Here is a 23,329-nt window from a genome sequence, read left to right on the forward strand (position 1 = left end):
CGGCCGGGGCGCGGGCCCCCAAATTAAAATTTTTATAAAACAATTTTCTTTGTAAAAAAACAGCATCAGGAATTTAGCTAGTGAATAATTTAGGAATTGGTATTGTATATTCATTAACATTCCTTGTGCTTCTCTTTTTAGGTGTTTGTAGGATTGTAGGCATCCTTTTTACATGTGTTTTTTCATAGGACCTCTGGGCCATCTTTTTTTTAGTTAGCCTTTCCCTTTCACTGTTTATTAGTATTGTGAGAGTTTGCTATATTAAAGATTTTTCCTTGTGGAATCACAATGTCAGAACTGGAAGAGAACTCGGAAATATATTCCTACTATCTCATTTTGCATGAGTAAACTGAGATGCAAAAAAAGCAAAGACACAGTGAATCATTGGGAGAACTAGGATTGGCTTTAGCTAAGTCTTTGGAATTCTGATCCTAGGCTCATTCCATAACAGCACAGGAGAGAAGTAGGCAGTGGGGCAGAACTGACCCTTGGCTTATAGAAAGGCCTAGAAAACACCCTTCCCACTGAACCCACCCTGGTCATTGAAGTAGACACCAAAGGTTCCATTGGGCCATGTCTGAAGCCTGTGTAACTGACCTGAGGCAAGGAAGAAACGGTCATCTCAAGAATCACTGCTGGCTAATGGTTCTGGTGTACTTCCCATATGTCTTCCCTGCCCTGACTCTCCACTGAGAGATCTGCCTTTCAGTTCCACCTCTGGAGAATGCAGCATTCTCTCCTTGGAAGAAGCAATAGACTCAGGTCATCAAACCTTTGTAATCAGGGATAAATGCTGTACTTTCTCTGTTTCTGTTTTTCTCTTTCCTTCCCACTTTCATATGAAAGTTTCACTTATGGTTATGTGTATATAGGAGTCTCAATGCATATTCTTTCTCAATTTTGTTTTAATTTTAAAAACTTGAAATTTCATTGACAGTTTTCCTTTTGTTTCTGAAACAAGATGCCAGTAATAGACTTACTTTGCTACTGAGGAATAAATCCCGGGCAGTACCTTAGAACCAAGTTGGTTAATTTAACAACAAATGTCAGTAGTTATCATTTATCTATCCATTATGGGGTGAACACCAAAGGATACTTTTGCATTCAGACAAAGACAAAAATATGGCTAGGTTTTTATTTTCATGTATTTTCAGCCTGGTTCCTTATTTTGACATATCCTTTATATTCAGCATCTTTCAATTTTAGACCTGTGGTGTTTTATTTTTGCAGATTGCTGTGTCCTTCATCATCCTTGACCTGGCACCTCAACCATCATTGCATACCCATATCAAGTGGCCTTGTACCCTATTCCCCATGAACATATCTGGACATAGATTTGCCCAACAGGAACATTGTTTGAACTTCACTTTTATTTTCTAAGAGTGTTAGATAGGTACATATATCTCAGCATTTCAAGGCAAGAGATGGTGTAATCAAAACACTGTTGTATATCTCCCTTTATCAGAGACTTAGTGTGGTATAAAAGACACATTTGAAAACAGAACTGGCTTCAGCCCTTGCTGACATTAGACAAGACATTCCACTTCGTTCAAATTAGGTATTATCCCCTGCATGCAGCCCTTCTAACCTCAGCTGAAAATGGTCTCTCAAATTTTTGTAAAATATTTTGTTTGAATTTCTCCTTAACCTAATTCTCTTGTGTCATACTATCATCTCTTCTTTCCATTTTCTTTTAAAATATTTCTTGAATTTATCCCTTCCTACCCATTCCCAATGTCACCATCCTTGGGCCAGACCCTCATTACCTCAGCAATGCATTTAACTCTTCCTAACTAATCTTTTTCCCCCACTCCCTCTTCTTCCAATCTAAATGCATTCACACGTTAAATTTAGTAGAAACTACATGGTACAGTGGAAAGGGCAGAGTCCCTGGTCTCAGGAACTAGGTTCAAATCCCACCCTTGATGGTTAATATCTATCCACAAAATGAAGTTGTTGGATTAGATCATGTCTAAGGGCCCTTCTACATCTAAGTCTATGGTCCTGTTTACAAACACCTTATCATTACACTTCCATCTCCTCAAGCTAATGATCTCTCTCTTTCCTTCAGCACCAGGCTCTTAGAAAGATCTATTGCTATTCTGTCTCTTCTTTGTCACCTTACAGGCAAGTTTCTAGATACTTCACTCTGAAATTGACCATTGACCTCTAAACTGATAGGCCAGATAACCTTGACCTTTCTGCAGCTTGTAACATTGCTGATCCCACCTTGAGCTTGAGAGTTGGCTTTTGTGACACTGTTCACTCATTTTTCTCTGTCCTCATTCTTCTTTTGTTTTCATTTTGCCTCCCATGCCCAAAGCAAGAGGATCTTTTGGAATCTCCTCTCTTTATATTCCATCTTTTGTTGACCTCCTCAGCTCCCCAAGATTCAAGCATCAGCTGTTCCCTTTAGGTGACTCCCACATCTCTATATTCAACAAGCATTTATTAAGGTCCTGTGTTGATCATCACTAACATACGTCTTAAAACCCCATTTCTACATGCCTACTAAATAACTCTACCTGCATGTTAGAATTTCAATTCCATTCTAAACCGGCCCTTCCTCCAAACTTGCCTAGATCTATTGCCTGAGTTCTTATCATCTCAAGCATTACCCTTTACTCTTTTTTTTAGGTTTTTGCAAAGCAGTGGGGTTAAGTGGCTTGCCCAAAGCCACACAGCTAGGTAATTATTAAGTGTCTGAGGCTGGATTTGAGCTCAGGTACTTCTGACTCCAGGACCAGTGCTCTATCCACTGTGCCACCTAGCCACCCCCCCTTTACTCTTTCTTCTCACACACTCTCCACCTCCAACATTACCATACCATGCCTGTCTCCTCTAAACATAAGTCCCCTCTAATACCTCTTATCTGTACTGTTATAAGAGCTTCTTAATTGGTCTCCCAACTTTCAGTGATTCCCCTCATCAGTCTATCCTTAACACACAATTGCCTAATTTCTGTTCCTAAAGCCCAGGTCTGATCATGTTACTTCCCTTCTCAGGAGACTTCCATAGCTCCCTCTTCTACATAAGAGACAAATATACTTATATTTAGTAATTAAAACCCTTTGCATTCTATTCCAATTGAGCTTTTCGTTACCTTCCTGCTCAAATATGCTGCATTCCAGTCAAACTAACCTATTTGCTATTCCTCCTATTGTTCCCCTCAAGACTCATCTCCAGGGTTCTCCTGATCCCCTTTGCTGCTTGTTTTCCCTTACCCACCATCCTTGAATTATTTTATATTTATGTCAACAAACATGTATTCTTCCATTGTGTTAAATGTCCATCTTTTCCCCTGAAAAAGAAGGCTCAGCTTTGTGGGATAGTGGATTCTTGGCTGCATTCCATTCTCCCTTGCTCTTCAGAATATCTCATTCCAGGCCCTTTGATCCCTTAATGTTGATGCAGCCAGGTCCTGCATAATCCTCACTGTGGCTCCTTAATATTTAAATTGTTTCTTTCTGGCTGCTTGCAGGATTTTTTCTCTTTTATCTGATAGTTCTGGAATTTGGTCACAACATTCCTTGGTGTTTTCATTTTAGGATCTCTTTCTGGAGGGGATCAATGTATTCTTTCAATAACTACTTTGCCCTCTGGTTCCATGATATCAGGGAAATTTTCCATCATTAGATCCTATAATATTAAATCCAGGCTTTTTTTACCCCTCTTCAATGTTTTCAGGAAGTCCAATAATTCTCAGGTTGCCCCTCCTCGACCTATTCTTGAGGTCAGTGATTTTGCTGATGAGGTATTTTACATTTTCTTTTTTCTATTTTTTGATTTTTGTTTAACAGGCTCTTGCTGTCTCATGAAGTCATTAGTTTCTTCAGACTCCATTCTTTTTTGTAGAGAGGAGTTTTCTTTATTTACCTTTTGCAGCTCCTTTTCCAGTTGGTCAATTCTACTTTTGAAAGAGCTTTCCATTTGACCAATGGAGGTTTTGAGAGAATTATTTTCTTTTTGCATTTGTCCAATTAAGGATCTGAGAGATTTATTCTTATTTTGTATTTGACCAATTGTATTTCCCACTGATTTGTTTTCTTGTTGCAAATTTTCCAGTTGATTTTTAAACTCCTTCCTTATTTCTTCAAGGAAGTCTTTCAGTGCTAGAGACCAGATCATATCCTCCTCAGAGGTTCTAGGTCTCTCTGAGTTAGGGTCTTTTCCTTCCAAGAATTTTTCTGTGGATCCACCTTTCCGCTGACCTTTCTTCATTTTGCTAAGACCTTGAGTTGGGGAGGGGCTGGTTCACAGAGGTTTGGTGTTGGGATCCCTAGAGGCTTTTCTCACTGAGTGCAATTTCTCTGGCTGGCCAGTAGGAGGTGCTAGTTGCTTTCTCTGGAGTATCTGTGACCTTGATTGAGGCCATCTCCCTTAGCCTGAAGGGAGCGACTGAAGCTGTTAGATCCTTTTGCCTTCAATCAATGGTAGGCTCTAGCCTGGGGTGAGGTCATCCCTCTCCCTATTGTCAGCAGGGCTGGTGGTTCTGCTCACACACCTGTGCCCACCAATGCAGAAGACAAATCCTGAGGTAGATGTTCTTTCTCCTGCCTTTTCTTTCTGGGTTTTGTGGATTGGATTTCTATTAAGAGGTTTGTTTCATGTGATAGATGGGGAAGAGATCAGGAGACTTTAGAACTATACCTTTCTTCTCTCCACCATTTGGCCACAATTCAACAAACATGTATTAACTGCTGTGTGTCAGATATTGTGATCCCTGCCCTCAAGGAGTGCTCATTCTAATAGGGGAGACAAAATATCAAAAAATTACATGCAAGATATGTATACTGGGAATGGGAGATAATTTTGGAGGGAAGAGAGCTAGCAGTGGAGGTGTTGAGTGAAAGACCTCCAGCAGAGATAGGATTTAGTTTAGTATTTAAGAAAGCTCAGAGGTAGAGCTGGCAAGGGAGAGCATTCCAGGCCAATGAAAAGGCTGAGTCCAGAAATGGAATGAGGCCTCCAGTGGTGCTGTGTCAGAAAGTACTCTGAGGGAAGTAAAATATAAGGAGACTGAAAAATTAGGAAAGGGCAGATTGCAAATAAAGCATTTTTATATTTGATCTTGGGGATATTGAGAAGCCATTGGAATTTGAGTAGTGGGCTGTCATTGTCAGACCTGATTTTTAAGATCACTTTGGCAGCTGAGTGGATAGTAGATTGGAGAGAAGAAAGACTTGAGGATGGGGAGACCAACCAGAAGAATATTTCAGTAGTTCAAGCATAGAGGTAATGTGAACTTTCAAGTGGGTATAGCTATGTGAATAGAGAGAAGGGATCATAGAGGGGAGATGGTGAAAGTTGAAAGGACAAAATGTGTCATTTGATTGAATATGTCGAGTGTGGGAGAAGTGTCCAGGATAACACTAAAGTGAGGCCCACAAAATAATTGAGTTCATAAAGGAGGTGAATGTTGGGGGAAAGGTAATAAGGACTGTTTCGCACATGCTGAGTTACAGATGTCCACTGGAGGTCAGGAGAAAGGTTAGGCCTGGGGAAATATATCTGAGAACCATCTGCAAAGGGATTCCCATGGATTCAGATGCCAGCTCAGCTAATTGTTATTTATATGACATTAGGTAAGTCAGCTTACCACTCTGAGCCTCACTTTCTTCATCAATCTGAACATTTAGATTAGATGATCATTAAGTTCTTCTCTTACTCAGAATTCTATGAAGGGGCTGCTAGGTGGCACAGTGGATAAAGCACTGGCCCTGGAGTCAGGAGTACCTGGGTTCAAATCCAGTCTCAGACACTTAATAATTACCTAGCTGTGTGGCCTTGGGTAAGCCACTTAACCCCATTTGCCTTGCAAAAAACCTAAAAAAAAATTCTATGAAGACTCAGGATCTTTGTTTTATTATCCTATCTCCTTTTAAAAAAATTTTATTGATGACATGGGTATGGGTATGGATGTGGGTGTGTTGGATGTGTGTTTGTATTGGGAATGGATGGTTATACCACATTGATATCTCCCTCCTGAGAACCCTCTTTTATAGCCAAGGAAAAACAAGTAAGCAAAACTGAATAACAGAGCAATCATATCTGTCAACATTTTACATCTACTGTTCTGTGGAACCAAAATTTGTCATTGTATTTAATTTGAGTTCACCTGCCTTTTTAAAGTTGTTTTTATTTACCATATTGTAGTCACTGTATATGTTTTACTCTTTGTTCATTTTGCATGAGATAATGCATCTTCCTCATGTTTCTCTAATTTCTCTATTATAGTCATCATTTCTTGCAACATGATAATGTTCCACTAAATTTACATATCACAATTTGTTCAGATTTTCTCAAAATGACAGATACTTTATTTTTTACTTTTTTTTTGCTATGACTGTATGAGAGAGACCTTTTTGCTTTGACTTCCTTGGGTTATATGCCTAATAATGAAATTACTGAATATGCCATTTTGGTTATTTTTCTCACAAAATTCCATATTATTTTCCAAAACAGTTGGACCAATTTACAGTTCCACCAACATTGCACCAGTTTGATTCAATTTCTTTATATATATATAGCATTCCATCCAGCTTTTTTCAGTCCCTCTTTCACTATATGATTTAATACAGTTGTAGCCAGAATGAAAGCCACCACTGAACTAACAGTGTTTTCTCTTAGCCTGTGTAATCAAGACAGGAATAACTTCATCATTAGACCTTTTGCCCACCATCACTTAACTTCTTACCCATCAGATTCATTTCTTTAAACCTACACCATACTTGGATAAAATTTCTTTGCCCTTCATTGGTTCCCCTGTTCCTCTCCTCTATGTTACTACTCTTGTTCCCCACCCTTGATCTTGGAATACAGTATTCATACTGTTGTCTTTATTTACTTATTAGCAACTTCTTCGTGAGATGCAACAGATGGCCAGTCGTCCCTTTGCCTCCATCAATGTTGCCTTGGAAACAGATGAAGAGCCACCTGATCTTATTGGAGGAAGCATAAAGGTGAGAGGGCTTGTTGAAGAGTAGATCCTGGGGTATTTTGCATGGTCCCTTGTTCCCCTGGGTCTGGGGGAAAGCACAAGATAGGAAGTCTCAATATTCTAATAACCTCTTTTTCTCCTTTTCCTCTAAGCCAAAATGCTGAAGCTGTAAGGTCTTGTTTTGCCTTAATTTTCATTACTTCTGAATGTGCAGTTAAGTCTTGGGTTCTCTTGGTTTTAAAGAATAAACCATTTGTTTGGTTTTTCTCGCTTAGATTCTGAAAGGTTGCAGTTCAATACTGTAGAACATTTGGCTGGAAATAGCTGAGTGCTGCTAATGGAAACCATTTCTGTTCAAGATCATATTTTTTGAGGTCTGAAAAGAAGCAGAACAGTAATTGGCTATGTCCTCTATGAAGATATAAATATTTCTTACCAAAAATTGGTTAAGAAAAGTGTTGCATATAAACAAATAAAGGAGAAATGGTAATACATCCTTCTTAGTGGAGATTGAGATATCCTTCTGTTTGAGATGCACAGGGGTTGGGAAAAGGAAGCTGTGTTTTTTTAGGCAAATAATGGTAAGGAAAAGAACTGAGACTTGGAGGCACTAAAGATCAGTGGTTTGTGAGGAAAAAACTTAACATGGTCTGTATTGCCAAGAGCTGTGTCTATTCATTACTCCAATACTCACTACCACTTAATAGATTTTCCTCTGAATTGATTATCACACAGATGTTATTCCCCAGACACCATAGCCAAATCTTTTTAAGTTTGGATCAGATGAGTATTGTGTTTAATTCCTCATTCATGTTATAGGAGGAATAGAGTTGAGAAATTTATGACCATTAGCAACCATTGGAGAGTGTTTTTAAACGGATCTAATCAGACATGTTTTGAGTCCTGATTAATACAGGATAGGGAAGCAACTAGAGATTGTCCTGCAAATATTAGTTTAATGAACTGAGAATGCAGAAGAGACTATAGCAAGAAATAGAATCATTGTTTTCATGTGTTGGAGGTCTGTCACCTAGAAGGAGAGATTAGATTTGTTCTATTTGACCTCACAAGGCAGAACTAGGAACAATAAAAGTTCCTGGTGGGGAGATTTCAAATTCTGTATAAAAAAAACTGCCTAAAAGTTAGAGGTGTTAGAAAGTAGAGCAAAGACTGAATGACTACTTTTTTGTGATTATTGCAGAAAGGATTCTTTGCCAGTTATGGGTTAGACTAGACATATTCTCGTTTTGACACTCTGTGACCCTGGGCAAGTCACTTAACCTTGGCTGCTTCCATTTCCTCATCTGTAAAATGAGATGAGGAAGGAACTGACAAACCACTTCAGTAACTCTGCCAAGAAAACCCCAGATGGGGGTCACAGAAAGTCAGATACAACTGAAAACAACTGAGCAACAAGGACACATTCTGAAATTTTATGACCTGACCTGTTTGAACATTAAGAGAGGCATTTTTTTGAAGCAAGAATTCAGATAATTGTATCTGATTTCTTTTTCATATCACCCTTCATAAAAAGGAAAAACAGAAACAAAACTTTTTCAACAAATATTCAATTTTTGTTATATTTGTCCAGTTCTGCAAGGGGCACATTATAATGTTGCTATCTATTTCTCCCTGTAACTCGTTTAATTTTGCATTTAAGTAAAGTAAGTGTGTGTGTGTGTGTGTGTGTGTGTGTGTGTGTGTGTGTGTGTGTGTGTGTGTGTGTTGGGGGGGAAATGGTTATACCACATTTATTTCTCCCTCCTAAGAACCCTCCTTTATAGCTAAGGAAAAACAAGTAAGCAAAACTGAACAACAGAGCAGTCATATCTGTCAACACTTAATATCTACTGTTCTGTGGAGCCAAAATTGGTCATATATGTGACATTGAAATTAATTAATTTTAATAGTATCTTTCAACAAAATAATTTCTCTATTTCTCTCTTTGTCTTGTTTAGCTTTTATCATGTCTGAGATTATTATTGCTACCACCTGCTTTTTTATTTCATTTGTGGCATAGTTATGTCTTCAGTTACCTGGGAGGAGCAGCAATGGATAGAGTGTTGGATTTAGAGTTGGGAAGACCTGAGTTCAAATCTGTCCTCAGACAGTCCCCAAGCTATATTTTAGGGGTGAAATAGAGAAAATAAATATGATTCATTCTGTACCCTTCAGTTCTTTCTCCAGAGGTAGATAACATATTTTGTAGGTTAATGTATTGATCAGAATTACTAAGTCTTTCACAGTTGATTCTCTTCACAATATTGCTTTTTATCATATAGGTTATTCTCCTGATTCTACTCACTTACTTTGCATCAGACTCAAACATATCTTTCCAAGTTTTTCTGAAACTTATCTCCTTCATTCTTTTTTCTTTTTATATTAATTTATTGTTCAGAAATATTAAATTGACAAAGACATTAATAGTTCTGAGTTTCAAAGTTTTTTCTGCCCCCCCACCAAGGCAGCAAGCAATTTTATATAGGTAAAACATGTACAATCATGCAAAACATTTTTCATGTTGTAAAATAAGAATCTAAGAAGGGGGGAATAAGAAAAAACAAAAACAGATTTTAAAAAGTGAAAATAGTAAGCTTTAGTCTGCATTCAGATTCCATAGTTCTTTCTTTGAATGATGACAGCATTTTCCATCACAAGTCCTTTGGAATTGTCTTTATTGCATTATTGAGAAGAGCTAACTCTGTCATAGGTGATCTTCACACAATTTTGCTGTTAATATGTACAATGTTCTCCTGGTTCTGTTGATCTCACTTAAGAACAATTCATTAAGTCTTTCCGGGTTTGTCTTAAATCTACCTGCTCATGATTTCTTACAAAACAAGAGTATTCCATCACATTCATTTACCACTACTTGTTTGGCTATTGATGGGCATCCCCTTGATTTCCAGTTTTTTGCCACGTGTTTTTGTACATGTGGGTCCTTTTCCCTTTTTTACTCATTTCTTTCAACATAATAGTATTCCATCATCTTCATATAATACAATTTGTTTAGCCATTCCCCAGTTGATGGACATCCCCTCAGTGTCCAATTCTTTGCCACCACAAAAAGAGTTGCTATAAACATTTTTGTACATAGAGTCCTTTTTTTCTCTCTTTGATCTCCTTATGATATAGACCTATTGTTGTTTGGTCAAAGGGTATGCACAATTTAATAGTCTTTTAAGGCTTAGTTCCAAATTCCTTTCCAGAATGGTTGGACTAGTTCTTAGCCCCCACTAACAGTGCATTAGTTTATTTTTTTCCTACATTCTGTCTAGCATTTTCATTTTTCATTTTTTGTCATCTTAGCCAATCTGATGGATGGGAGGTGGCACATCAAGAGTTGTTTTAATTTTCATTTCTCTAATTATTGATGATTTGGAGCATTTTTAAATATGGCTGTTGATACCTTTTATTTCTTCCTCTGAAAACTACTTATTTGTATACTTTGACCATTTATCATTTGCAAAATAATTTTTATACTTACAACTTTGACTCAATTCCCTGTGTTTTAGACCTGAGATCTTTAGCAGAAAAAATTGCTAAAATGATTTTCCCCTCGTTTCTTGGTTTTCTTCTAATTTTAATGTTATATATTCAAAATTATCCATTTTCCTTCCTGTGAAAGTGTTCCCTATCTATAGACACTAATTTGCTTATGAAATCAACCATTCTGTCTATATATCTTCTTCCCATTTTGAACTTATATTGGCATATGGTAGGAGATGATAATGAATGTTCAGTTTCTCTCAAACTACATTATAGTTTCCCCTAAAATTTTTGTTACAAAGTGAATTTTTTGCCCCATAGCTCAAATCTTGTTTGTCAAACACATTTGCTTCTGTATATTGTGGACCTAATCCATTCCACTAATCAGCCTCAGAGCATACCATGTTCAAAAGTTTCTTCAGGAGACTTTTCTCTGAGATTGTATAGTTTAAAACCAAAGCAACCTAATGCCAGGCAACTCTACCTAAAATATATTCCTTTGCCCTAAAAGTTAAAAGACAGATTCCTCTCTAATAGCCATCAAAATGTCTGTCCTTTGCACAATTGGCATTTCATAGATTTTAAGAAACTCTAAGGGGAGTGCTGTTGATCAATTTACTAGACTCATAGACATGACCAGTAAGCCTCTCTGGAGTGGCATGAATTGCCCAGGACAAAGTGTCTTGAAAAATTGTTCCTCTTTTTCAGCCAGTACATTTGCTCCATTTTTTTCCAGCCCTGGGTTTAGGGGTAAGAGATGTAGTGGGGGTGGTAGACAGAAAAGAAAAGAAGAAAAGGCACATCTTATTCGAAGAGCATTGAATTTGGAGTCCAAAAGTTCAAATGTGAACACCCACTAGTTGTGTGGCCTTGAACAATTCGCTCAACTCCTGTAGACCTTAGTTTCCTCCTCTGTAAAATAAATTCATAGAGTTGTCTTGAGAAAAGTTCTCTATTAAAGCCTTTAGCAACATGGTGCCCTGGGGGCTTTGGATGTTAGCAGTTAAAGTACTCTGGTCTATCCTAGAACCTCAGAAAGTTATATTATCATTATTGGAGAAGGGAGGAAGCAATGATGATTGTGATGGACATCACAATTTAGTTGGTACTAAAACAATTCCAGTTTATAGTGCTATAAGATTGAAAAGAAAACAGGAAAACTAAGACCCAAAAGCAGCACATTACATGCATACAAAGAAAAAGAAAAAGAAACCCTCATAAACTAGTCACTTAGCATAGGAATTTTTTTTCAGTCACTTGATTCCAGTGCAATAGAGAGACCTGGTTGGTGTCTCCCCCACCTCCCCTCACTCACCTATAAGGGAGACACATGAAAGAACTTGATTAGCTTTCCCTTACACTCTTTTCTAGAAAGATTTGTACAATTCAGTCATATATTCCAAGCTATCATGTAGAAACACAAACTTTTCTTTAAGATCTAGAGTCAAACATTTACCTACTATTTGTTAAAAACTTAGAAGTCAGGAGATATACATGCAACAATGAAAAAGGGCCCTGATCTCAAAAAGCATGTAGATGTCGCCAACTTGTTCTCACAGGATTGAAGGGGAACTTAGAAGTCACATTATCTGGTCACCTGTGACTCTAGAAGAACAGATCATAGAAATGATTTTAGTGCCCCTTTAAAGATTTATAAAGTACTTTTTTCTACTCAGCATCCCTGTGAATTAGATAATAAAATATTACAATCCCCTGCTGTCAGGGAGCTCATATTCCAGTGAGTCAGAGCACATCTACATGAAAAACCTTTAAGGCCCCTTTCAGAATATGCCTCCACTTAAGATCTTCCTCACATGTGCATGTGTGTGTGTCTGTACCTGTGTCTGTGTATCTATGTGTCTGTGTCTGTGCCTATGTCTGTGTATCTGTATGTCTGTCTGTGTCTGTGTGTGTGTGTGTCTGTGCTCTATTTCTGTGTCTGTGTATCTGAATGTCTGCGTCTGTGTCTGTGTTGTGTCTGTGTTGTGTCTGCGTCAGTGTGTACTGTCACTTCCCTAGGATACCTTTCCCCTATACCCCTCCTTTATAACAAAGAAGTCTAGGTAAGGAAAAACCAACACCATATTGGTCAGGTATAACAAAAATATTCAGTGAATCATATAGGATTATTGAAAAGGGTGATATGACTAGGCTGGACTGAGGTTACCCAGCCAGGGTGTGGGTATCATGAACCCCTCAAGGACTTTGTCTCTTTCTGGAGTGCCCCTCATATGGAGGATCCCTCTTGCCCCTCCCTTCATTTTGGTTTCTGTCGGTGAAAATACCTGTAGGCAGATGCTTGAAATACCCATTGTCATAGTTGAGGCCAGAAGGCTGAAGACTCAGTGAATCATTTTGAAATTTCAGTAACGCCTTTGACCAACTCAATTTTGAGTCTGTGAACATGCATGCACCCAAACATGGAGGTGCACACCCATTTCTTTTCCACTTACTCAATGAAAAAGCGGTTTTCATCATCCCCAGGGAGAATGGCTAACAAGTGGGGCAGTTTCTCTGACTGTCATCTAGCTGCTGAGCTGACTGCCTCGGCAAAAAATGATGGAATCATATTAGCGTTTACCTCCTATCTTGCTGGTAGGTGTTGACTTTCTTTGGCATTTGTAGTTTCTCTGAGAAGACTGTGCCCATCTGTCATCATTTGGAGGGCTCCTGAAACTGACCTCCAAAGTTACTAAGCTGCCCCCCTCCTGTCGTCCATGCCCTGAATGGCCATAGCCATCTCTCTTGCCTCTACTCCTTGTATAAACCTCAGACAGTCAGCAGGATAGCTTTTCTCCATCCCTAGATCCTGGGAATTCTTTCCAACTCCCCAAACCCAACACTAGCCATAGCTGAGAGAACTCCTTGACCCTTTAATCCTCATGTTGTGATTGTTCCAGATTCTTGTCAGAGCTCAAGAGAGCTACCTGGTCCTTTACCTTTAACTTCCCTACCTTTAACTTTATCTTCCCCTTTAACTCTTCCTGTATGGAACTAGTAAGTAGTAAAAGGGAATTCCCTCATTCAAGTAAATGAACCTGCCAGGGGAATACTTTCCCATCAGCTCCTCCCCAAAATTGATGCTGACTAGGAACTAAAAGCTCTATTTTGTAAAATGGGTCTGTACTTGCTAAAAATAGCTGAGGGGAAGGAAATAAGGATCTTTTAGGATCATTTAGGATTGCCAGTCTTTTCCCCTAAACTGAAAAGTTTCATCAATTCTTCCTCCTTTTCTACCCCTCTTCTATACTCTTCCTCCCCCCAAAAAAATTGCCGCAAGGACACTTCACCCACTCAGCATTGGCTTGGGCTGACCCTGGGGAGTGTCCATCCATGGGTCATGCCACCCAGATTTCTGAGCCTGAATTGCACCACCAAGGTAGCTCCAGTGCATACTGAAGCCATACTGACTGGGTCTGTTCCTTCTAATACATTCATTCTTGAACAGAAATGTAAGTAGTAAAATTTTTAATGGTACAGCAAAGAAATCCCATAAAATATACAGGGATTTTTATGCCTGTTTGAAGTTGGTTAATCAAGTTAGCTAATTTAAAGAGCACTCTGTTTAGAAAAACATGAGATGAAGAAAAATTAGAGAAATTGCAGATTGATATTTAAGAACTTAAAAATATTCATGGAAGGGGCAGCTAGGTGGCGCAGTGGATAGAGTACCAGCCCTGGAGTCAGGAGTATCTGAGTTCAAATCTGGCCTCAGACACTTAATAATTACCTAGCTTTGTGGCCTTGGGTAAGCCACTTAACCCCATTGCCTTACAAAAAAAACCAAACCAAAACAAAACAAAAGCCTAAAAAAAAATTCTTGGAAGTAGCAAATACCAAAACTAAGAATTGTAAGTTTAATATTAGAAGGGGATTTTAGGGATAATATATTTCAAACTTTTCATTTTACAAATGAGGCAACTGAATTCCAGAGAAGTAAGATGATGTTCCCACAATCATGCAGAATAAAGAGACAAAATCCATCAAAATGTGCTTATAGGAAGTACATAATGCAAAGATAATAGCTAGATTAAAAGTAAGATTCTGTCTAAAATACATTGTCCAACTGCCTAGGAATGATATCGACCAAGTAGAATTTAAACTAGGAGACAGAAGATGATACTTCATAATAGTGATAGAAAACATGAATAACTAATGTGTAACAATTCTCTGTTTATATGCTCCAAACAATTCAGCAGTTAAATTCATAAAAGAAAGATTAACAGAAATAGAAGAAATATATTTTAAAAACTAATATTTAATACGTTATTGTCAGATATGGGCAACAAAAAATTAATAAAGAAATCTCATTCAATGTATAAAATGGAACCAATGTAAAAAATAACAGAATGCCTTGTGGGGGGGGGTGGGGGGAGGGAAGCAAGAACAGGGGAAAATTATAAAACTGAAAATAAAATCTTTCTAAAAAAAGGAAATCTCATGATTTCTTTCTTATGATAAAGAAACAAGGAATACACATTCTTTTCAAGTATACATGGAATGCCCACAAAAATGAATCATTTACTGGGTCATAGAGAAGTCCTCCATAAATTCAGAAAAGCAGAACTGATGTAAATCATATGCAATAAAATTTAAATTAAATTTTAATAATATAAGTAAAAATTGTAAAAATTTTGAGAATCATAGATTTAGAGCTAAAAAGACCTTGGGAAGAGGTTCAAGTCTATTTTTTATCTATGAGGAAATCAAACTCCAGAAAGTTTGTCTCTTGCCCAATGCCACATAACTTGTGTTTGAGAAAAGAGTTGAAATGATGGCTAATAACTCAAATCAGTGCTCCATCTATTATATCATGCTGCTTATCTATAGAAACTGAAAAAGATAATCTTTTAAACAAATGAATTGGAGAAGAAATCAGGGAAAAAGTAGAAAAACATTTAAATCCAAAGATAAAAATAATTCCACATATCAAAATTAATGGAACTTCTGGCCATGATGGTTACCTAAATCCAAGCAGATTGCTCAACTCCCTCATATCTAGTTCATTAAAAATCTGAAATTCTAATAACAGACTAAACAGTAGTCAGTAAATCCGGTGAAAAAATCCATTGTTACTTTTTTTGGTCCCCAAACTGCACAGAAAGTCAGTTAGCAACTCACAGACAATAGGAAAGTAGACAAGTAATCAACTCCAGTCCAGACAAATAAATCTTTTACCTCCCAGCACCAGAGAAGAGCCAGGAATGAGTGAAGAGCTCCACAAAATGTTTGATAAATCTGTAGAAGTATCATGGATAGAAATTCGTTATTTGAAAAATATTCCTTGGAAGATTGGTTAACAGTTTATAGAAAATGAATTTAGATCTATATCTCCTATCAAAAACTTCAATGATTTTTAACTGTGTGATAGACTTGAACATTAAGGGGGGGGGCAACTAAAAAGATGGAAAAAATACAGTAGTGGGTTTACTCTCAGATGTGGAAGAGAAATAACTTTTCTGGTCAAAAAATATGTAATCAACAGAAAATGGAAAATAGAAGATTATGGGAAACAGCTATTGTAAGAAAAAACCATAGATTTGGCATTAAACTATATAAGGAATTCTCTTTTTTTAAAATGTATTCTAAACCAGGTGCTTTTGTAAAATGTTGAAAAATGTTCAGAATACTGACAATCAGTGATATGCATATTAAAATCACTTTAAGGTAACACCCAACAAATTGCTCAAAATAATTAAAAATAATGAAACTCAGTACTTGATGATTCTTTGGGGAAATTGGGACATTTGTTCTTTGCTAATGGAATTGTGAACTTGTAGATATTTTTGGAGAGCAATCTGGAAATATTCAGTTCAAAGTCAGAGAGTCATAGAAATAATCACACCTTTTGACTCAATAATTCAGTTGGGAATATAACCTGAACATGTTATCAAAAACAAAAAAGAACTGTTCAGAGATTTTTGTGGCAATATTATCTCTGAATTGAAAAACAAAACAAAACAAAAAAACCTCAAACAACCAAAACAGAATAAAAGTACCCTAATGTCCAATATTAGGGTAGTGATTAAATAAATTGCATTACACTGAGATAATGTAGTGTTATAATGTAGTTAAGATTTACTGGGATAAGGAACATAATGAAATATGGAAATATTTTTATAGAATCATGCAAAGTGAAAAAATCAAAACCCCAAAAGGATAGAATATGACTGAATGAGATAGAATGGGGGTAAAAAATTAACAGACATGGACTCTTTGAACATTCATCCATTTTCAAATTTGTAAGTTACACAGTTTTTTACCACCCACCCTTCCTCCCCTCTCCCCTTGGTGGAAACAGTCTGGTAAAAGTTGTACATGTACATTTCTTTTTAATATATTTATATATTAATCATTATGTGTAAGAGGAATTAAGATGAAGGGAAAAGAAAGAAAATCATGAGATAGGAAAAACTTAAGAGGTTTTAAAAAAGTGAACATTGTATATATTCAGATTCTGTGGTTTGTTGTTTTTCCTCTGGATATGAATGGCAATGTCCATAATAGGTCTCCTAGAGTTGTCCTTGATCTGTGAACTGCTGAGAGGAGATGCAGCCATCATAGTTGATCATCTCACAGTGTTGTTGTTTAGGTGTACAATGTTCCCTTGGTTCTGTTTCCTTCAGTCAGCATCAGTTCATTTAATTTTTTCCATCAAGCATGAACTCTTGATGGAGACTTAAAATTGTTACACCATTTTAGATGTTGAAATTATTTTAAATGTAAATGACTAAAAAAACAAGTCTAATTGATTGAATTGATTGGTGAGGCATAATAAATAATTTAATTTTAAAAAAAGAAAAAGTGAGAGTGTGGGCAGGAAACTTGGGTTCAAAGTTCAGTTCTACTCTTCTTGCTGTGACTTTGGGTGATTTCTCTAACCTCCGGACCTGTTTTCTTATCTGTAAAATGACTTGGCCTTGGTGAGCTCTTCTCATTCTGGGTCTTCTTCAACAACCTGAGAACACGGAAGGTCTGACAATGGAATGGTCAACCAGTGAGAGGAATGATGACTTAGCAGGAAGGGAGGGGGACACAGGGGGACACATTTCCTGTTTCAGGTGTGATCTCTCATTTGGAATGCTGATAGGACAGAAAATTGTATATGGAGGGAGGAGATAACAGGTCGGGGTGGAGAAACAATGGAGGAGGAAATGTAGAATGGAAGACTATGGGAGGCAGTTTGGAAGCAGGGGATGACTTCAACTGTTTCATGGCTTTGGCCTAACCATTAGCATAGGGACCGAACTACTATTAGATTAGAGCCTATAAACATATTTTGCAAAAAAGAAATTATTGTGAACTTCTAAGATTTTATTGAAAGAACCAAACAGGAAAACTATGTGGTCATAAACATACCCAGACTGGGTTTTATCTTCCTAAGCTGTGAAAGTCCAATTTATATTACCCTGAAAAGATGACATATAAGGCCCAGTTGTAATGATTCCAGTTTCTTCTGATCATAAAATGATTTTAAGTTCAATTTGTTTAGCTCACTCTGCTGTTTTATTGGATGCTGATGATTTAATTGTGATATTTTATTTTTCCCTTTCTAACTTGTAAAATCATGTCTCTGGGTCTCTTAATTAAAGTATACCATGATAGTTTTAAGTTAATTGAATGAGCAGCAATTATTTGATTAGTATATATGAAGATGATATCAGAACATGATTTTTTTGTAGTCTTAAGGGAGAAGAATTTGGAAATGATAGTTATTGCTCAGCTCAAACTAAACCTTCACTGTTTGAGAGAAATGTATAGTAAATAGCAGAGAAATGGAGATCAACCCTCAGCCTCACAACTATATGACCCATAGTGGCATCTCTCATTAAACAGGTGTTTTCCTTCTCTGCCAGTAGAGGAAGAACTGTTTGATTTTAGGGGTACCTCATCACCAGTGAGCAGTCCTGAAAAGAATTGGTGTTATAGGGCAGCTAAGGTGGCATAGTGGATAAAGCACCGGCCTTGGAGTCGGAGTACCTGGGTTCAAATCCAGTCTCAGACACTTAATAATTACCTAGCTGTGTGGCCTTGGGCAAGCCACTTAACCCCATTTGCCTTGCAAAAACCTTAAAAAAAATTGGTGTTATATTCAGTGGTAGGGTCATTAGTCATGCTTGGACTTTTTCCTCATTGGTGTAGCCAGCTTCCCAGCAGGTCTTTATAAGTTATAAGTTTTTAAAATAAGCTCCAAAATGACCATAATGGTTGTGGTCCAAAAAATGCAAGATTCTTTACCAATGGCGTGACCACTTAGGCCTCTACTGCACATGTCCGTAACATTACTCCTAGTCAAAAAGAGAGCAGACTTTCAGTTGTACAGTATGTTGAGTGTCTGGGAAGGACTTGATGAAGTTATACTTTGAAATGAAAATGATTTTATTAATGAATGGAACCAAAAGGGCCAAGAGAACAAGCAGTCTTTTATTATTTTATTTTAGGTTAGGGGCCGGCAGCCTTTCAGAAGTGGCAGGCCATGGTGCTGAGCCATTGTCCCTGGACCACTGGCAGGAGAAGGAGGATGTGTGTTGATGACAAAGCATGGTTTCTCTTGAGTGGAAAAGTGTGAGCCTTTGCACCTCGCACACCCAGCCTGGGCCATGGCAGGCTATTAATAAATGCTTGTGGGTTGATTGATTGATAGTGTGTGGTTGTGTGTGTGTGTATGTGTGTGTGTGTGTGTGTGTGTGTGTGTGTGTGTGTGTGTGTGTGATGGTGTGTTGGTGTGTTGGGTTACTGACATAAAAGAAAGGGAAACCTTTCTGCCACTAAAAATTAATCCAGACGTAATCTTTGGTGTGCATGCCAGTCCCAGTGATGCTTGTGTTCTTGCAATGCTTTCTGATCTTAGAGAATTCTGGGGCTCCTCTGATTTCAAGAAGAAAGGCTAAACTGTTTCTACCACCCCCTAACTCCTGTGTCCTGCCCCCTGGCTAGAAGTAGATCAGAAAAAATTAGGCAAAACTGTCTGTCAGTGATACTTTAAGAAGCCATTATTAACCCTATGTGCTTTCTTCTTCCACAGGCTGTTCCCAAGCCCATTGCTTTGGAGCCCTGCTTTGGTAACAGAGCTGCAGTCCTTTCAGTATTTGTAAGGCTGCCTCGAGGCCTGGGAGGAATCCCCCCACCAGGACAGTCAGGTGAGTCTATGTTCCCCTTCAGCTGATATGAAAGCAACAACCTGCCTTTAGTTCTGAAGAAGAGAGCTAAAATACTTAGGAGCCTTGAGCTTTCCTCAGAGATGTCAATACTGAAACGACTTGCCCAAGGTCACACAACTAAGTCATTATTAAGTGTCTGAGACCAGATTTGAGCTCAGGTCCTCCAGGACCACTGCATCACCTAGCTGCCCCGAAACATTATTTCTTAAGCTTCTCTTCATTTTTAGGTGGTGAGAACACCAGAAAAAGTCAGGGAAGAGAAAGTTTACAGAACATTGAATGTCAGAACTGCGAAGGACCTTAGAACATAAAATGTCAGGTGTGGAAAAGATCTTAGAGACCAATGTGTCCAAAATGGAACTCTTACTTCTCTAGTAACCTATTCCTTCTCCAGAATTCTCCATTCTGTTGTTGGCATCATCCTTCCAGTCATTTAAACTTCTCAACTCTGAGTTATCCTTGACCCTCCTCTCCTCCAGTCTGTACAGTTGCCAAGTCTCATCAGTTCACCTTCTCCATTATCCCTTTTCTCCCCTGAAAGCCTCAGTGTTCATTCAGATCCTCAGAAGCTCTCACTTGGATTGTTAGAATAACACTAATTAGTCTCCTTGATTTCACTCTCTCCCCCTCTCCAGTCCATCCTCTACACAGCCTAGGTAATTGTTTTAAAACAGATCCTAGTAAGTCTTCCATACACTCAAAATTCTTCAGTGACTCCCTTGTGCCTCTAAAATAAAATGCATATTTAGACTGATCTTTAAATCTCTCCACAGCCTGGCCCTTGCTCCCCTTTTCAATGTCATTTCCTATGATTTCTCTTCATGCTCTGTTATATTCAAACTGGTCAGCTCGCCCAGTGTCCATAGCATCCCATCACCTATCTTGGAGATTTGTAGGGGTTCTACCCCTTCTCTACCCGGGATGTGTTCCTCACCCACTTCCTTGGAAACATAACTGAGGGGCCTCCTCCAGAGGGAGTTTCTCCCTCATCTCTCATCCCTCCACAAGACCATAGCTATGTCCCTCTCTAAAATGTCTTTTTAAAAACTGTCTATCAGCTTCTTGTGGACTTCCTTATACACAGGGTGAACCAGTAGATCAGCTGATGCTCTGACATGTAACAGCTGGATAACTCCAGGCAAGTCATTTAATCTCTCTTTGCCTCAACTGTAAAATGGGGAAAGTAATAGGATGTCAGCTCCTAGTGTAGTTGTGAGATAATATTTATAAAAAAGCCCTTATTACAGTGCCTGGAATGGAGAATGCTGCAGAAGTGCTGGTTTCCTTCCCTCCCAGGGGAGTATATGCTCCTGAGGATAGGCACTCCTCTTGTTTCGCTTTGTATCCCTGATGTCTAGCTCAGTACTTGCATATAGTGAGTACTTGATAAGTGTTATTATTGAATTGAGTTGAACTGAATCTGTTGTAGAAAAGAGACAACTGAGGCACAAAGAAATAGAGGTGCCTGTCCAGCTTGTTTCCTGGGGGTAGACTGTGCTGTGTTGTGTAGACAGAGATAAAAATGCCCTCAAGGAACCCACAGCCAGAGAGCTGCTCAAGGACACATACACAGGATCTTGTTACAAGGCAGGACCTGCAAGAGCCAAAACAGGACCCCCCCATACAGGGCTCATCTCAGTGCTGTGGAGTAAGCAGGATGAGCCTTCCTGATTGTCCCTATTTTACAGAGGGGTAGATTGAGGCTCATAGAAGGAAAATTTCGCCCAAGTCATACAGCTGTATCTGAGCCGGGGCTCCACCTCAGGACCCCTCTTTGCACCTGGAGTTCAGGGAGCAAGAATTAGGAATAGTGGTCAAGCCATGGAAATGCTTTGAGTGAGCTATAATTTAACTTCCTCTGTGGATGGAGACAGTTTGTGCCCCTAGCCCCTGGGGGTTTGCCAGAGTGGTACTGTGAGGAAAGCCCTGATTTTAGAGGCATCTTCCTAACTGCCTTGTGGTCACTTCCACAAGCCTTGGTTTGCTCATATGAAAAAGTCATAATAATCCTTACCTTTCAGGGTTGTTGTGATCAATGAATTCTATAATCATTAAAACACTAGAAAAGTGGAAAATGTTCTTATTGCTATTTGAAGGGCAAGCAAGACCCAACTGTCATCCCATTTTTTCAGAGAATAATTCCATCTTTTCCTTTGGTTACTGATTACTAAAAAAAGGGACGCCTCCATCCCCAACTCCTAGAGAAACCTAAACTTGAAGTGGAAATAAAAGAGAGCAGGCAGTGTTTTTTTTTTCCTATGTAGATGAAAGAAAAATTCAGGACTTGATTTTCATCATTATACATTATACATACAAAGGGGAACACAGTGAGTTTATATCCCAAAGGTGATTTGAAATCTCACATGTGCTTCAGCTTGACTTCCAGTCTCTTCCTCTGGAGCACTGTCTTTGCAGTTTGTCTAGCCCAGCCCTTAACTCCTAGCAGAGGGGCTAATAGATTGGGATTTCTTAGCAACCTCCTCCTTACACAGCAGTAGTTACAGATAAAGGGTACAGAACCCACTGATCCTGGCCATGAGCCAAGTGTGCAAGTTGGGGGAAGGAGGGAGTGTCTTTTCAGGGAATGATGTCAGGGAAGGGCAGTGCCTGCCCCTTCCAAAGTGCCTTCTCCACCAGGCCTGGCCTTCAGGTGTCACAGCAAAGGCTCTCCTTTGCTGTAATTAGAAGGTGAGGTCTAATGAGAAAATTATCCTGAGCTGTTCCTGAACAGCACACTCTGTGATATCTGCTTGCTTCTCCCAACTGAAATTATCTGTTCCATGGGATTTTCCTGGAGCCCTTTATTAGATTACCTTTTGCCTGTCACCCCCTGCCTTAGACTACATTTCTTTTCTTGTTGAATGAATCCACATAGACTCATCCTCAGGAAGGAGGATATGTTCCACAAGTAGGGACTCTGCCACTTCATGCATCCTTTTCTCCTCAAGGCTTCACCAAAGGCCTTGAATTTTGTAGACATTTAATGTTTGTTAAAATGAAACCATAGCATGAAATGAATTTTTTTTAGAGAATTATAAAAGGAAATGATTTTCTTTCCTTCTACCAATGCCTGGTACTATCACAGATCTTGGATAGATAGTTAAGTAGAAAACATACTACTCATTTTTTTTGTTTGTTTTGGGTTTGGGGGGGAGAACAATGGGGTTAAGTGCCTTGTCCAAGGTCACACAGAAGTATCAAATCTCTGAATCCAGATTTGAACTCAGGTCCTCCTGACTCCAAGACCAATGCTCTATCCATTGCACCACCTAGCTGCCCCTATACTACTTATTTTTCTTGATAACTCATTTTACTATATTTTCGGTTTCTAATTTTCTCTCTTTCTCCTCCCCCACCCATTGAAAAAGCAAGAAAATGAAACTCATTACAAATTCATACAAATCAAATTTCCATATTATCCATGTTCAAAAGATTAAAGAGAGAGAGACAGAGACAGAGACAGAGACAGAGAGAAGAAAATATGCTTTAATCTGCCCTCAGGGTCCATCAACTCCCTTTTGGAGATTGCATGTTTCCTCATGAATCCTTTGGAATTCTGGTGGGTCAGTATGTTGATTAGAGTTACTAAAGCTTTCAAAGTTGATTTTCTTCAAAACATTGCTGTTACTTAGGATATATTGTTCTCCTGATTCTGCTCACTTCTCTTTGCATCAGTTCACATAGATCCTCCCATGTTTTTCTGAAACTATCCCCCACTTCATTTCTTACAGCACACTAA

At 38.4% G+C, this 23,329-nt stretch overlaps 1 protein-coding gene across 3 annotated transcripts in view; it reads left to right on the forward strand.

Moving 5' to 3' along the window:
• Positions 1-23,329, forward strand: part of ATRN (attractin) — a 229,602-nt gene that overhangs the window by 200,271 nt on the left and 6,002 nt on the right. For 2 of the 3 annotated variants that reach the window (XM_074229992.1, XM_074229991.1), the window contains exons 27-28: positions 6,855-6,962; positions 19,455-19,569. In XM_074229992.1, coding sequence (XP_074086093.1) covers positions 6,855-6,962; positions 19,455-19,569 — 223 coding nt within the window. Of the gene's footprint in view, positions 1-6,854; positions 6,963-19,454; positions 19,574-23,329 lie in introns of all 3 variants that reach the window. The other variant, XM_074229994.1, reaches the window with a different exon arrangement.

This window comes from Macrotis lagotis, chromosome 3 (assembly GCF_037893015.1).
Source record: "Macrotis lagotis isolate mMagLag1 chromosome 3, bilby.v1.9.chrom.fasta, whole genome shotgun sequence".
In the NCBI taxonomy this organism is placed as follows: domain Eukaryota; kingdom Metazoa; phylum Chordata; class Mammalia; order Peramelemorphia; family Peramelidae; genus Macrotis; species Macrotis lagotis.